Source organism: Mercenaria mercenaria, chromosome 1, assembly GCF_021730395.1.
Source record: "Mercenaria mercenaria strain notata chromosome 1, MADL_Memer_1, whole genome shotgun sequence".
In the NCBI taxonomy this organism is placed as follows: domain Eukaryota; kingdom Metazoa; phylum Mollusca; class Bivalvia; order Venerida; family Veneridae; genus Mercenaria; species Mercenaria mercenaria.
The window spans coordinates 70,256,019-70,273,779 of NC_069361.1; the positions used below are offsets into that span (position 1 = coordinate 70,256,019).

The 17,761-nt window shown below is 36.6% G+C and overlaps 1 protein-coding gene across 1 annotated transcript; it reads right to left on the reverse strand.

Moving 5' to 3' along the window:
* Positions 1–235: 235 nt before the first annotated feature.
* Positions 236–12,866, reverse strand: LOC123534610 (uncharacterized). Its single transcript, XM_045316927.2, has 6 exons — positions 12,648–12,866; positions 10,987–11,059; positions 7,711–7,774; positions 6,325–6,455; positions 4,305–4,329; positions 236–313 (listed from the first exon to the last, which is right to left on the reverse strand). Exons 1-6 carry the CDS (start codon positions 12,760–12,762, stop codon positions 242–244), a joined length of 480 nt encoding a protein of 159 aa, XP_045172862.2. The 5' UTR covers positions 12,763–12,866; the 3' UTR covers positions 236–241.
* Positions 12,867–17,761: the final 4,895 nt, after the last annotated feature.

Below are 17,761 nucleotides of genomic sequence, written 5' to 3' on the forward strand. Positions count from 1 at the left end.
AGTTAATACATGACAGAGAAACATTACCTTGTACAACACAAAAAATACAAAACAAAATTTATTGGCAGCATTTTATAACAAAAATAAACATTCCAAAAAGTAAAAGAAATTTTGATTATTAAATGTACATTGACGAGTATAATATCATACAGATCACAACAGCTGTGTTAGTTATATATTTGAGGTATTAGATCTGTAAACAACAAAATGAAAAAGTTCATAAAAAAAGTGTTTGTTCTTTTTAATTAATTGCAACATCGGCACACTGATAAAACACAGGCGGAGCATCAGGATTGTTCGTCACATATGTTACCTGAAAAGAGGAAAGAAAGAAACCCGATATTGTGCGATAATTTAAATGCACGAGAATTTGGTGGTTTGTGCCTAAATTGCTTTTTTTTGTCGGTGCTTTGGGGTGGGGGTGGAGGCATGATTTCAGGGATCTTATATTCCACATAAAGTGTGAAAGAAAATTCCCACTGAACTTAATAAAAATAATTATTATAAAAGGCACAAAGATCGATTACAAAATAATGGTTCAACACTTTTTTTACACATGAAAAAAGGAGGGCAATGAAGGCCCTACCTAGTTTTGATCCCAGATGACCAAGTTTTGAACTGTCAAAGAATTTCATAAAGACAAACATTCTGACCAGATTTCATGTATTTCAGGCACAATGTTTTGTGGCCTCTGGATATAACCTATACTGTGTTGGTGCACCGTAAAACCCAAATACATAAAACAAGGCAGTCTGAAAGACCAGACAGCTAAATCCCCCGCCACTGCTACGGATAGTGAAAGGGTAAACCTTTGATTTAAGCTGTGACCTTGACCTTGAACTGACAAGGCTGACTCATGAATTCTGCACAACGTCTTGATGAGGTGATCATTTGACCCAAGTTTCATGAAAATCCTTCAAGGGGTTTAGGAGATATAGAGCTGAAACATTTGACCTTCAGTTGTGACCTTGACCTTGATTTGACATGGCTGACTCATGAGTTCTTGATGAGGTGATCATTTGACCCGAGTTTGATGAAAATCCTTCAAGGAGATACAGAGTGGACACTAAATGGAAGGCTCAAACCTTTGACCCTAAGTTGTGACCTTGACCTTGAGCCAGCATGGTTGACTCATAATTTCTGCACATCGTTTTGATGAGGTGATCATTTGACCCGAGTTTGATGAAATTCCTTCAAGGGGTTAAGGAGATATAGAGGGGACACGAAATGGAAGGCTCAAACCTTTGACCTTCAGTTGTGACCTTGACCTTGAGCCGACATGGCTAACACATAAGTTCTGCACATCGCCTTGATGAGGTGATCGTTTGACCCAAGTTTGATGAAAATCCTTCAAGGAGTTTAGGAGATACAGAGTGGACATAAAATGGAAGGCTCAAACCTTTGACCCTAAGTTGTGACCTTGACCTTGAGCCGGCATGACTGACTCATGGGTTCTGCACATTGTCTTGATGAGGTGATCATTTGACCCAAGTTTGATAAAATTCCTTCAAGGGGTTTAGGAGATATAGTGCGGACACAAAATGGAAGGCTCAAACCTTTGACCTTGAGTTGTGACCTTGACCTTGAGCCAACAAGGCTGACCCATGGGTTCTGCACATCGTCTTGATAAGGTGATAATTTGACCCAAGTTTCATGAAAATCCTTCATGGAGTTTAGAAGATATAGAGCGGACACAAAATGGAAGGCTCAAACCTTTGACCCTAAGTTGTGACCTTGACCTTGAACCGGCATGGCTGACTCATGGGTTCTGCACATCGTCTTGATGAGGTGATCATTTGACCCAAGTTTTAAAAAATTCCTTCAAGGGGTTTATGAGATATAGAGCGGACACAAAACGGCAGGCTCAAACCTTTGACCTTGAGTTGTGACCTTGACTTGAACCGACAAGGCTGACTCATGGGTTCTGCACATCGTCTTGATGAGGTGATCATTTGACCCAAGTTTCATGAAAATCCTTCAAGGGGTTTAGGAGATATGCACCGGACACGATTTTGTTACGGACGAAGGACGGACGGAAGCAGACCATTCCTATAATCCCTCCGCCACAGCGGGGGATTAATAAATAACTAAATTGTGGCCTCTGGAGTACTAGTATTGTACTAACAAGTTTTGTTGATGATTTGACTGGAGACATACTTTTTGACCCTGATAATCCAGTATCAGTCTCCTCTAAGAATTTATTCAGGTAAATATTCTGGCTCAGTTTGACTAAGTCTGGGCAAAAATTATTACCTCTAGATTGTTAGCATTAAAATAATGAATGACTGACCACAACAGACAAAGACAAGCACAAGAGCTCATCTATACTGACTTCAGCACTTTGTGTCCAGATGATGTCAAAAAAGAGAGCCATAAAGGCCCTGTATTGCTAACCTGACCTAGTCTTACCTCATAAGACTCAGTATGCAATTTCACTTAATTTTTGCTAAGACTCACATTTCTTGTGTATATCTGGTAAAAATGTAGCCTCTACAGGTACTAAGAGTGTTAACCAAGCTTTTTTTTCTATTATTTGATGAAGTGACATTGTTTTTAACAACAGATGAACATTACTAAGTTTCAAACTTGAGCTAGATGTAATAAAGACAAACATTTTGGCCATGTTTAATAAAACTCTGGTAGAAAAATGTGGCCTCTATGGCACTAATAAAATTTTGTCTATTATTCTAGTAACCTTGTTGACCTAAGATGACTCCGTGTCAGTTATCACGACAAACATTCTTACCAAGTTTCTTGAACCAAAATTGTGACCTCAAACATACATGTGATAAGTTCAGAATCCCAAAACTGGAGGTTTGCCATTTTTCAGCTGGAGTTGGGGTCTCAAAACTGGAGGTTTTTCATCGACATAAATTAAGCGCGCGGACACATAACTTACAGGCAAAATCCAACATTTTTGGCCACAAAATAATGTATATAAGTCTACACCAGAAGAAACAATCCTCATAACTCTTGATTTGAATTTTGACAGAGTTATGCCACTTTTTAACTTCATTTTTTTTTTTTGTTAAAGTTTTATATAATGTCTAATATCTCTGTTACATTCAAAGCTACTGACTATGCTTATGCCCCTTTTACTGGCAAAGCTTTAATTGCCCCTGTTACTGGCAAAGCTTTAATTCAGAATCAATCACTGAGAAAAGTCGAGCATGTTATCTTACAGAAGCTCCCTCTCAATTTAGGTCTGAAATGAAGGTGAACATGCATTAACATTATTCTACTCGAGGACTTTACAAAAAACGAAGCTCTAAATTGGTCTGAACACAACTAATAAATTCCTTACCCCACCCACTTTTGTATAAAAATACTGATGATTTCGACATGAAAAATAGAAAACAGAAATGCATCAACATGTATTTACCCTTACCAAAATAATGTAGATTGATGTTATCAAATAAATGAGTGTGTGTTTTCATCCAATTTTCAATGAAATATGTCCGATTTAGTAATAAATTAATTTGGTAAACATTGGAAGAAAATGGCGTAACTGCATAAGGGGAAATAACACTACTCAGTACTGTTCTAAAAATAGTTATGGGTTGGTTTTTCCAACAATTATTTATGTGATTTTATTACCGAGCAAACTTTTTCTTTGAATGATCAAAATTCATTTCAGTTGGGAATTATTTCTTATGACTGGGAGTTTTTTGCTTCAAACTGGTAAAAACGGAGCTTAATTGGCCCCGTGAGACAGGTGGAAAATGCCCTGCTTGTCTAATCCCTTATCAAAACAAACAATCAATAATTCACCTGTGAAAAAACTCTTTCCTCCAGTTACATGTGTGTCAAACATGTATAATACACAACAGTCGGTGACACTTTGATTTACTGTGCAAACATCTTTGGCACTCCTCGGTAATTATCAACCCAGTCATAATACTGATTTTTTTTTTTTTTTTTTGAAAAGCGGGAGAAATATGGTTTTGGTCGGGAGACGGGAGGCAAGGTGAAAAAATCGGGATTTTGACCCTCCCGCGCGGGAGATCACATGTATGCCTCAAAAGTGTTAACAGATAAACTGTTGACAATGATGCACAATGTACGACAGACAAAGGTTGATCACAATAGCTCATCCTAGATACATTGTACTCAGATGAGCTAAAAAGCTACATTTTTGTTAAAAATTGTACATGTTCAAAACAAAAGAAAGTGATGGATGCAGGCAGCCATAAAATTGTACATGGCACATTAAAATGTAATTTATTTTATTCATTTTGTTGTGTTTAAAGTAGCACGGACACAATTATAGGTCATTAAAATGTAAATCAGATGTAAGAATTTACCTGTAAAACAGCTGTTCCTGATATCCTGGAAATAAGAAAACAGGCACTTCACATCTTTTTTTTACATAACTAATGACATTTAAAAAAATCATTCAATAACATTAATTTTTGGACACATTTTAGGTGCTGCCATAGCTAACAAGAGGACCATGATGGTCCTGAATCGCTCACCTCTTCCCACATGACCCAGTTTTGAGTATGACGTCATTTTTTCTATTATTTGACATAGTGACCTAGCTTTTGAGCTCATGTGACCCAGTTTTGAACTTGACCTAGATATTATCAAGATAAAAATTCTGACCAATTTTCATGAAGATCCATTGAAAAATATGGTCTCTAGAGAGGTCACAAGGTTTTTCTATTATTTGACCTATTGACCTAGTTTTCGAAGGTACGTGACCCTGTTTTGAACTTTACCTAGATATCATCAAGGTGAACATTCTCACTAATTTTCATGAAGATCTCATGAAAAATATGGCCTCTATAGAGGTCACAAGGTTTTTCTATTTTTATACCTACTGGCCTAGTTTTTGACCGCACGTGACCCAGTTTCAAAACTGACCTAGATATCATCAAGGTGAAAATTCAGACCAACTTTCATACAGATCCCATGAAAAGTATGGCCTCTAGAGAGGTCACAAGGTTTTTTTATTATTTGACCTACTGACCTAGTTTTTTAAGGCACGTGACCCAGTTTCAAATTTGACCTAGATATCATCATGGTGAACATTCTGACCAATTTTTATGGAGATCCATTCACAAGTATGGCCTCTAGAGAGGTCACAAGGTTTTTCTATTTTTAGACCTACTGACCTAGTTTTTGACCGCACATGACCCTGTTTCGAACTTGACCTAGATATCATCAAGATGAACATTCAGACCAATTTTCATACAGATCCCATGAAAAATATGGCCTTTAGAGAGGTCACAAGGTTTTTCTATTATTTGACCTACTGACCTAGTTTTTGAAGGCACGTGACCCACTTTCGAACTTGACCTAGATATCATCAAGATGAATATTCAGACCAACTTTCATACAGATCCCATAAAAAATATGGCCTCTAGAGAGGTACAAGGTTTTTCTATTATTTGACCTACTGACCTAGTTTTTGATGGCACGTGACCCACTTTCGAACTTGACCTAGATATCATCAAGGTGAACATTCTGACCAATTTTCATGAAGGTCTCATGAAATATATGGCCTCTAGAGAGGTCACAAGGTTTTTCTATTTTTAGACCTACTGACCTAGTTTTTGACCGCACGTGACCCAGTTTCGAACTTGACCTAGATATCATCAAGACGAACATTCAGACCAACTTTCATACAGATCCCATGAAAAATATGGCCTTTAGAGAGGTCACAAGGTTTTTCTATTATTTGACCTACTGACCTAGTTTTTGATGGCACGTGACCCAGTTTCGAACTTGACCTAGATATCATCAAGGTGAACAATCTGACCAATTTTCATGAAGATCTTGTGAAATATATGGCCTCTAGAGAGGTCACAAGGTTTTTCTATTTTTAGACCTACTGACCTAGTTTTTGACGGCACGTGACACAGTTTCGAACTTGACCTAGATACCATCAAGATGAACATTCTGACCAACTTTCATAAAGATCCCATGAAAAATGTGACCTCTAGAGTGGTCACAAGCAAAAGTTTACGGACGCACGCACGGACGCACGGACGCACGACGCACGGACGGACGACGGACGACGGACACCGCGCGATCACAAAAGCTCACCTTGTCACTTTGTGACAGGTGAGCTAAAAATAGGAAAACCTATAAACATCTTCTCATGAAAGTAGGGTATTTTCAAACATCTCATGAAAGTAGGGTATTTTCAAACATCTTCTCATAAAAGTAAGGTATTTTCAAACATCTTCTCATGAAAGTAGGGTATTTTCAAACATCTTCTCATGAAAGTAGGGTATTTTCACTAAATAGGAAGGAAAAAAGAGAAATATGACACCATGCTTAATGTAATATTCTGTAATGCAATAAAAGCAAGCTCACCTTGATGGGACCATGCCCGTTACTGAATACAGGGTGAGGGATGGTTCACCCATGTCTGGTACCCGAGCTATCTCCTTATAATCCATGATTCTCTGTTTACTTTCCTGCATAATTGCCACAGCAAAATACCCCTGAAAAAATAAACATTCAAAGATGCAAGAGTGTCAATTTAAGAAACAAAATTAAGAAACAAGTTTGTTTCCCTCTTACTAATTTGTAGAAATAACCATTAATTATAATTGTCTCATTCTTCGAGCCCCCAAAAATGTTAAAAATCTGGGTCTAAAATAACATGTCTGAAAACAAAAATAGTCAATCAATATTATAATAGTTGCCATGGCTGATGTTTTCAGTCCATAAAAGTCTTTCCCAAAGGGGTCCGGCACATGAGTGCATTAAGTTTAATGACTTACTTTTGAGTCCTACAGCCATAATTATAAAAAAAATTTCATACTAATATAACTACTCCCTATATTAGTTCGAATTTTTTCATGATTATGGCTCTAGGTCTCAAAAATAAGTCATTAAACTTAATCCACTCATGTGCCGGACCCCTTTGGTCTTTCCTTACAGTAAAATTCGATTATTAAAAAGCAAACAATTGTAATGTATTATTATTATTTACCAGATTTTTATAGCGCTCTTTTCATCTATAAAATAAACGTTCAAAAGCGCTGTAACAAAAAATAAGACTTTTAAAAAGTATTTGACTTTTTTTAACTTTCTGCCATTCCATGATACTGAACCAGCCTATAAGACTGCGAACATGTATTTACCATTAATTTCTTCATTTATTTTCAAGAAAATCGTTTCATTACACACAGCAGAGCATGGACTTTCTAAACAACTGAAGTTGATGAAATTCCTCTAAAATGGAAGTTGCTATAAGTGGTTGGCAAACTAGAAATGTTTTACCCAAATAAAGATAAAATAAAGTAAAAATGAATTCTCTGAATGAAAATTGTGAAATAACGTTTTGACTAAGGTTCACAAAGTAATATATAAGTGCCAATACACAATATTATCACTTCTTTTATTATTTCTTGTTACACTTTAAATGCTGATCACTTTTAATGGTTTAGACAAAATGTATATAATTTAAGCAAAGTTTGACTGAGACAGTAAAACAGAATTCAACTGAACTATGTCGCTCGAACTCAGATAATTCGAATACTACCCTTTGCTCAAACGCATCTTTAGGTCCCGGCCAAATCCCTCTATATTCTACATTGTCCAATGGCTCAAACTACCGTAAACTCAAACAAACTTTGCCAGTCCTGTCGAGTTCCAGATAACCAAGTTTGACTGTACACATACTAATCAAGTGAGACACAAGACCTGTTATCTTTCGACCCAGCTAGCTAGGTAAAATGAATATGAACTTACTGGACTTGCCTTGACCCAGTGATCAAGATTTTTCTGGAATGTTACAGTTGTATTCTTTCCAGACCTATAGAAAAATACACATTTCATTAAATGTAAATCAAATTTTATTTAGTCCATGACTTATCTCATTCTGCAATTTTCACTAGAATTAAATTGCTTAATATGCACACCAAAATTTAGAAAAGGTCACCACCTGACCAGGGGTCACTTGCTATTTTAATGACTTACTTATATAAACAAGAGGACCATGATGGTCCTGAATCGCTCACCTCTTCCCACATGACCCAGTTTTGAGTATGACGTCGTTTTTTCTATTATTTGACATAGTGACCTAGTTTTTGAGCTCATGTGACCCAGTTTTGAACTTGACCTAGATATTATCAAGATAAAAATTCTGACCAATTTTCAAGAAGATCCATTGAAAAATATGGTCTCTAGAGAGGTCACAAGGTTTTTCTATTATTTGACCTATTGACCTGGTTTTCGAAGGTACCTGACCCTGTTTCGAATTTTATCTAGATATCATCAAGATGAACATTCTCACTAATTTTCATGAAGATCTCATGAAAAATATGGCCTCTAGAGAGGTCACAAGGTTTTTCTATTTTTATACCTACTGGCCTAGTTTTTGACTACACATGAAACAGTTTTGAAACTGACCTAGATATCATCAAGGTGAACATTCAGATCAATTTTCATGAAGATCCATTGAAAAATATGGCCTCTAGAGAGGTCAAAAGATTTTAATAATTTTAGACCTACCGACCTAGTTTTTGACCGCAGTTGACCCAGTTTCAAACTTGACCTAGATATCATCAAGATGAACATTCAGACCAACTTTCATACAGATCCCATGAAAAGTATGGCCTCTAGAGAGGTCACAAGGTTTTTTTATTATTTGACCTACTGACCTAGTTTTTAAGGCACATGAACCAGTTTCAAACTTGACCTAGATATCATCAAGGTGAATATTCTGATCAATTTTCATGAAGATCCATTGAAAAATATGGCCTCTAGAGAGGTCAAAAGATTTTAATAATTTTAGACCTACTGACCTAGCTTTTGACTGCACATGACCCTGTTTCGAAGTTAGCCTAGATATCATCAAGATGAACAATCACACCAACTTTCATACAGATCCCATGAAAAATATGGCTTCTAGAGAGGTCACAAGGTTTTTCTATTATTTGACCTACTGACCTAGTTTTTGACAGCACGTAACCCACTTTCAAAACTGACCTAGATATCATCAAGATGAACATTCAGACCAACTTTCATACAGATCCCATGAAAAATATGGCCTCCAGAGAGGTCACAAGGTTTTTCTATTATTTGACCTACTGACCTAGTTTTTGACTGCACGTGACCCACTTTTGAACTTGACCTAGATATCATCAAGGTGAACATTCTGACCAATTTTCATGAAGATCTCATGAAATATATGGCCTCTAGAGAGGTCACAAGGTTTTTCTATTTTTAGACCTACTGGCCTAGTTTTTGACTGCACGTGACCCAGTTTCGAATTTGACCTAGATATCATCAAGATGAACATTCAGACCAACTTTCATACAGATCCCATGAAAAATGTGGCCTTTAGAGAGGTCACAAGGTTTTTCTATTATTTGACCTACTGACCTAGTTTTTGACGGCACGTGACCCAGTTTCGAACTTGACCTAGATATCATCAAGATGAACGTTCTGACCAATTTTCATGAAGATCTTGTGAAATATATGGCCTCTAGAGAGGTCACAAGGTTTTTCTATTTTTAGACCTACTGACCTTGTTTTTGAAGGCACGTGACCCAGTTTCGAACTTGAACTAGATATCATCAAGTTGAACATTCTGACCAATTTTCATGAAGATCTTTTGAAATATATGGCCTCTAGAGAGGTCACAAGGTTTTTCTATTTTTAGACCTTCTGACCTAGTTTTTGAAGGCACGTGACCCAGTTTTGAACTTGACCTAGATATCATCAAGATGAACATTCTGACCAACTTTCATAAAGATCCCATGAAAAATGTGACCTCTAGAGTGGTCACAAGCAAAAGTTTACGGACGCACGCATGCACGCATGCACGCACGGACGACGGACGACGGACACCGCGCGATCACAAAAGCTCACCTTGTCACTTTGTGACAGGTGAGCTAAAAAAATCTGTAGATTAATGCAGAAACTCATTTAGCTGTGTTGGTCAAAATTAATTTAAGCTAACATATTCCTTAAATAGTACTGAAATACCTATCTGCTTAAACATTATCATATCTTAAAGTACACCTCACAGCATGCCCATTGAAAAAAAAAAAAAGAATTTAAAAAACCTGCCACTATGGCATTTTCTGCCAGACTGAAAACCAACATGAGCCACTAAATATAACATGAGCAGTCACAGGAGACTATTTCGATGATGGATAGTGTAACTGAGGAAGTTGGTTTTTTTAGTTGGAGCTTTCACTAGGGTTTAATGACTCCAATAAGAAAGAAGATATTGGACAAAGCTTGAGTCTGTGTCAAAAGTACTAAGTAATAAGAGAGATAAAGAACATTAAATAAATACAATTCTAAGCAAACAGTGATAATTCATGAAATATTGGTGCAAGAGTGATTTTTGCACCTTGTGTCATATGATGTGGGTGACGATGTGGTATAACAACTTCAAGTTTGGATCATACCCATTTAGTAATAACTGAAATATAGTGAAAGTGAATCAAAATTAACCTGAAAGTTAAGTAAAAGGGGTGGGGGCATAATTCATGAAATATTGGTACCAGAGTTATCGACCTTGTGTCAAATAATGTTGTTGATAAAGTGGAACAACTATTTTAAGTTTGAATCTAATCCATTTAGTAATAACTGAGATAAATTGAAAGTGCATCAAAACTCAAACCTGAAATTCTAAGTAAAAAGGGGGATAATCCATGAAATATTAGTGCGAGAGTTATAGCTCTTGTGCCATATGATGTGGGTGATGATGAGGAATAACTATTTTAAGATTGAAACAAATCCAACAAGTAATTACAGAGATAAAGTGAAAGTGCATCAAAACTTTAACCAAAGTGCGGACGCGGAAGGACGCCGATGCCACCGCTGACACCCGGTTAAGTAGGACAGCTGTCCATACTTTGTATAGTAGAGCTAAAAATTCTCTTTTTATCATATAAAAAGTATGCACACCTAGGAATAAAGAATCTCCTTTCATAGGCTTAAAGGCAACTTTAAACATTCAAAAGTGAAACCAATGGCCAAACAGAACTCAAGCCAAAAACTGACACTTACATCAAGATTGCCAGTGGTGTAGAAGATGGTCTGCCCCCACATGGTCCTTTCAGCAAGATACAATCATCTGACCCTATATAAATAGAGAAAAAGATGAGCACTATTAAAACTCTTTACTGATGCTTTTTGTACATTTTAAAGAAAGTGTCCAATTGTTCAGTATAACTATAAACTTACCACCTACATTTTTACCTCAGTCTGTTCTACGCAACCAGTAAAAAATTAGATTATGAAGACTTGCATACAATTTAAACTTACTGTTGGTATTTCAAATCATGTCACTATTTCTTAGAAGTGGAAACTAGTGTTAACTGAAATTTGTAAATGACTTAACTGATGAAATTCATTTTGAATAAAATTGAATTATTTCAATATCCTGTAAAATAGGTAAGATGACATGTCTAACTGATAGAATTTACTAAATAGTCATTGCATGGTTTATTGCCTGATTTACCACAGTTCAGAGTTCATTTGCCCAAGACCAAAGGAGGAACAACAGAGGGATTAATATCAATGTATCTAAAAGAAGAACATATTGTTGTCATAAATCAGAGGGCTCTAGCCCTAGTGGTTCAATATCCATGCATCTAAAAGATTAACCATGGTAAATAAGATGATAAACCATGAGAAGGCATTATTTATTACATATGAGCCTCTTTTAAATTATACATACTATGTAGATGGTAGATCTATATATCATTTGAAAGGGGCTCACTTTTCACCACACATTTTTCACTTTGGAATATAATATCAGTATAAAATCAGGTTTTTTTATTAGTCCAACAAATTTGACGTGATCCTAGGAAATAATGAGATAATTTCTTCATATGGACAATATAACAAATATAAAACAATCTGAACATTGAATTATCTTGACCAGGGGTTTTATCTGTATCTGGTCAGACTTTTTTTCATCCAAGGTTTGATACGTTAATCCATCTAACTGTACATGAGATACGATATTGTGATAATTTTTGCATAGGCCAACAGGTCAATGTCTCTTCTCAAGAGGATTCTGCCCTATGACGAAAATATCTCAGTCTAGACTCAGAATCAGTTCTGACGTCAAATTTTGGAATATTGATACTGTAACGATTACTGAATGCATAAAGGGAAGTAATTGCATTAATATGCAAATTTGTAAACCTGTCAATTGTCACTGGAGTAAAATGACAGTATATATGCACATTAAATCACCTTTGGTGATGAGCTAGCTTTTCACTGACGGGATTTGTGTGGCACTAAAACAAACGTTACAAATGGTGGCAGCGGTGGGATGAAGTCAACTGCCGGACTGGAGTTGCCTTACCCATGTATTTCCTAGGCCAAATCTCGGGACGAGATTTCTCGGAGGGGAAATTAATGTAACGATAACTGAATGCATAAAGGGAAGTAATTGCATTAATATGCAAATTTGTAAACCTGTCAATTGTCACTGGAGTAAAATGACAGTATATATGGACATTAAATCACCTTTGATGATGAGCTAGCTTTTCACTGACGGGATTTGTGTGGCACTAAAACGTTACAATACCTGTGCTTCAAGCATGGGTATCAAGAGCATACTAGAAATGCGCAATCAATTCTACAAAAGCACTTACTTAAAGATGGGAGTATAAACCACAATTCCGGAAATCCTGGCAGCCTCTTTTTCCACTCACCTTTTTTGTTTAAACCAGTCATAGTTCCTCTTTGATGGGGGCCAATAAGACACAAATGAGCTGATGCTAGGCCCAGAGCGGCCGCGAAATACGCTGCAAACATTATCGTATTCATTCTTTCAAAACTGCCAAGAACTGACGTTGTATTGGAGCAGATTTACTTCCTTATTTTCATTTACGTTCGTAGTGTTTGAGTTATGTAAATAAACACTAGTACACCGGTTCAAATGATCATATGACACATCACGTGAACTTTACTATCACGTGACCATCTCGTTGCGTACGCTGTACTATTTTGGGATTTGAGTTGCGGACACGCGCATTGACAACAACTTGTCTCTCGTGCGCACGTGCTATAGTCTAGTGATTAATGGGAAACAAGACACCTAATTGATTTCTATATATGTCTTACAACTCATAAAACAGTTAAAACTATAACTAGATTTGAGCTGTAAGAAATCAGAGGTCAATAAAAGAAGAAAAGAAGAGCAGACACATCGAAATAGCCTAGAACTTATTTCTAAGTAAAACATAAAGCAAACCAACGTGCATAATACAAGCAACCAGCACGTGCATTATATTAAGCACACTGAAAAATAGAATCTACAAAGGTTGATCGATGGTGGAAAAAAAGCAGAAACTGAACATTGTGTCATAGAAAAATAATTTAATTAGAACAACAACAAGAGCATCTACAATTGTGCCCGTCACACTCCGGAACGGATTCAGCCCCGTTACATCTCTAAAATGCTTGGGTAATGAGTTCCAGAGTCTATGAAAGTTCTGAAGAACGGAAAGATGTGAGACCGTACCTTGTGCTTCTTACATGTGGGACTTTAGCCATGTGGTGAATCTAAAAGAGTAAGTATTTATTTTTTTTGTATTTAACAAAGTGGTGGAGATAAGATGGTGATTGCTTATTAATCATCTTAAAAGTTTCTATGGCCATATATCTTAATCTTCTAATTTTTAAAGTTGGTAGTTGAGATCTACTTAACTGAGATTTACTCTAACAGCCCTTCGTAATCTGGCTGGTAATATTTGTACATAGATGGATCTTAGGCTAATGCTCTTTTTTTTTGCAACTCAGGGGTACCGGCGTAGTTCTGCCTCGGTTGTAGGCGAAGACTTCCAGTGTTTTGCGTAATGTTTCCAGAAGACGGTTAGATTTGTTGATTGGTAATGGTATGGTGACTTCGTTCAAGAAAAGCCACTATTTCTAGGGGTAACTCGGACCCAATTTTTAACAAGGCATGTTATATACCGAAATGTTCGTAAAAGTTTGTAGATTCCGAAAGTGACGGCATAAGTTGGCATATTGGTGGCAAGCTGAGAAATCTAAGATGGCGCCCAATATGGCCGCCATAAAATGGAAAAGGTGCTTTTTTGTAAAAATAAGGTTTTGATGAAATAAACTGCTGGCTTTGTTTTGTAGAATTATTACAACACACCTTTCATGAATCGTAAAACATTTTAATTGTTATTTAATGGTAAAAATAAAATATATAAAAAAGGTAAAACTCCTAAATTTTATCCCAAGGATAGGGATTTTTTATCCATTATGAGGTCAGAACATCAGAATAGCTACATATTTGGTTCATTTACGGTAATTGTTCTAAATTCTATATATTAGTACAATTATTTATATTTGTGATCATGGACATGGATAATGTCGTATTACTAATAAACTTTGATAATGTGGCAGCTGACCTCAATACAATCGACACTGTATTATTGTGCGCATATAGCCTTAAGCAAAGATTTACGTACAAAAACAGAGTATATTTTTGCATGACTTGAAATATATGCACCTTGACAGAACATTATAAAACGTTTTTAAAACGTTTCGGCGATGTCACTGAAACAATTTTAAGTTTAATAAATCAGTTTTACAGCAGCAGAAAAAATAAACATCGTCATATTTTCCAAACAAATATATAATCATATTCGGTTTTAAATGTCAAAACTGAAAACAAATTGACACTGTTACCCTGCTTAAACGTAAGAAAGATGCCATATATAAACTATTTCTTCAAACCCCTTGTTTAATAGTTGACAGATAACCTATCCAAAAAGGGGATATGGTAGGTTGACAAAAATGTCGCCCCTTTTTCGTTAGAGAAACGGGCATCGATCCTGTGATGCGTGTATGTGGTCGCACGGTCACAGTTTTTTTACAACGGTGTCTCTTTTTAGTGTGGTGAGAAGTGTTCAGTGGGGAGGACTCTTAGTGTGCTGGGGTTACAGTTTCTCAGTGATCATTGCTTATGATCAGTGTGAAGTGATCACAGCTCTGAGTATTTTTCACAGAACATTGATCATCTAGTAGTGTTCACAATACTGTGAGTACTGCTCACTGGGTGAGTACTGCTCACTGAGTAGTGTTCACGGCTCCGTGAATACTGCTCACTGAGTAGTATTCACATTACTGTAAGTACTGCTCAATGAATAGTGTTCACGGTACTGTGAGTACTGCTCACTGAGTAGTGTTCACGGCTCCGTGAATACTGCTCACTGAGTAGCGTTCACGGCGCCGTGAATACTGCTCACTGATAAGTGTTCACATTACTGTGAGTCCTGTTCACTGAGTAGTATTCCCGTTACTGTGAGTAGTATTCACGGTACCGTGAGTAGTGTTCACAATACCGTGAGTACTGTTCACTGAGTAGTGTTCACGTTACCGTGAATACTGTTCACTGGGTAGTGTTCACGTTACCATGAGTACTGCTCACTGAGTAGTGTTCACGTTAACGTGAGTACTGCTCACTGAGTAGTGTTCACGTTATCGTGAATACTGTTCACTGAGTAGTGTTCCCGATACCATGAGTACTGCTCACTGAGTAGTGTTCACATTACCGTGAATACTGCTCACTGAGTAGTGTTCACGTTACCGTGAGTACTGCTCACTGAGTAGTGTTCACATTACCGTGAGTACTGTTCACTGAGTAGTGTTCACATTACCGTGAGTACTGTTCACTGAGTAGTGTTCACATTACCGTGAGTTCTGCTCACTGAGTAGTGTTCACGGTACTGTGAGTACTGCATACTGAGTAGCATTCATGGTACCCTGAGTACGTCAGACCTTTATGAACATTTTAGTATATAACTTTCCTTGTTAAAAATTGGGTCCGGGTTCAACTTTTTGAATGGCCTAATTGTCGCCCTACCATAAGAAGGCCCTACTGCATCTATACACAACGTTAGTAATTTGGAAATTGCCAGTGGTATAATTTCCATCACTTGGGTGTTTGACATATTAATACATGGGATTATGACGTCTTTTCTATTTGTGCAAAGGTTTTACATCAGGACAGGCAAACTTGGCAGGTTCTGTTTCTGGATCATATCCGTTTATATTCAATTCGGCGTTAATACCGCCCACGGGTCGGATGAACTTTGAATGAAATAGGGATAGCCCTACATACCTCTGTTCCCTATCATAATCTCCTCCACTTTGGAACATAGCTCATCTGGTTCCACGCTGCAGCTCCAATGTGGTTACCCATGCGTCTGCTTAAACAGTCTGCTTGCGGATTTTGTAATTAAGTGTTGTTTTCAAAGGCTATGAAACATTTTGTCGAAAAAACAAACAAAATGTGCACAAGTATGGACTTCATGTCTTTAGTTTTGTTTTGGGAGGTTATTTTTGTTTTTAAATGTTATGACACATTTTGTTGAAAAAAGAAGAAGAAAAACAATGGGCACGAGAATGGACTTCATATTTGAAGGTTATTTTAAAACAATCAAATACTTTTAGCAAGCCTGTTTTGTTTCTTTTCTTTTCTGTTGACGTTATCAGATAAGTGCATACGGAAAACCTGACAACGATGTAAAATGTTTTTTGCGAACTTAAATTTGGCATAGTTCCGGGATTCATTCTGTTAAACACCCAATCGATGGACAATTCCCCAATCATAGAAGTTCTGCATAAATGCTCACAAAATATTTCAACAGGATGTGGTAAATACCAGCGAGAGAATTTGTTCAGTATGAACTGCCACCAACACTAACTGAAAAAAGTATGGATAGGCCCCTAATTTACTGGTATACAAGAAGTGTCTGTCTCATGTATCACAGAAGAATTTTCTATAAAGAAAAAGCCTAACATACCCTTATTTCTTAGGTATAAATGACAGAAATTCGTGACATTTAAGCGACAAATGGTATATCAGGTTGTTTTTTTTGTTTGTTTTTTTTTTTGCTGTTTCCACACTTTTTTTTCAATATTAGTCATTTGTTTTAGACAAAATTACACTATATCTATATTATTAAAAATAAGTTTTATATTGAACAGACATCAATTCTGTGAACTGCCAACCTGCTTTCGTTTTCGATAATAGTAACTGACACAGAAATCATCCTGAAATCCGGGACACTGCCCAAAAATCCATTACCAAGGCTCGTTCGAAACCATTTCTCCGTGTGACCGACTGGTGAGGCGTGTTTTAATTTCTTCTGTCTTGTAATCACGCTGATAATATCATTTACTTTTGATCAGTTGTGACAGCGATTTTTCTTAAACGGCAGGTTCTGAACGTTAAAGGGGACCACTTTTGGAATTATCTTCTTTTTTTTTGTATTGGGTTTAACGCCGTTTTTCAACAGTATTTCAGTCTGAATCCAGTTAATAAGTGTTTATTGAAAGTAATTTAACCTAGATACTGTTATGTGGGAGAAGAGACTGCAGCCTGAAATTTCAATAATTTCAAGGATCTACATTAAATAAAAACCGCGACATAGACATATATGAACTTGTCATTAGAACGTATACTAGAACATTGCGTTTCTCCTTCTTCCGCTTTATAAAATAAAATACTTTAAGGACAGAATAGTCAGAACATAAGATAACAACTGTTAAAGTACGATTTTCAAATGAAATAAACAATTGCGGTTGTTCTGAATACAGAACGAATTCGGAACATCGCATTGTTCTTAATTATTGTTATATAATGGGTTCAATTCAGTCTGAAATACATCTGTACTAAAATCATCACTAATGTCGGTCGTGAAAATGGTGCATCCGGTGTTCAGTGTGGAAGATGTTTATCTGAAACAAACAATTGCTCATGGGAAACATTCTTCATTCACTAGTTTCTTCTACAAATCCGCTAGTA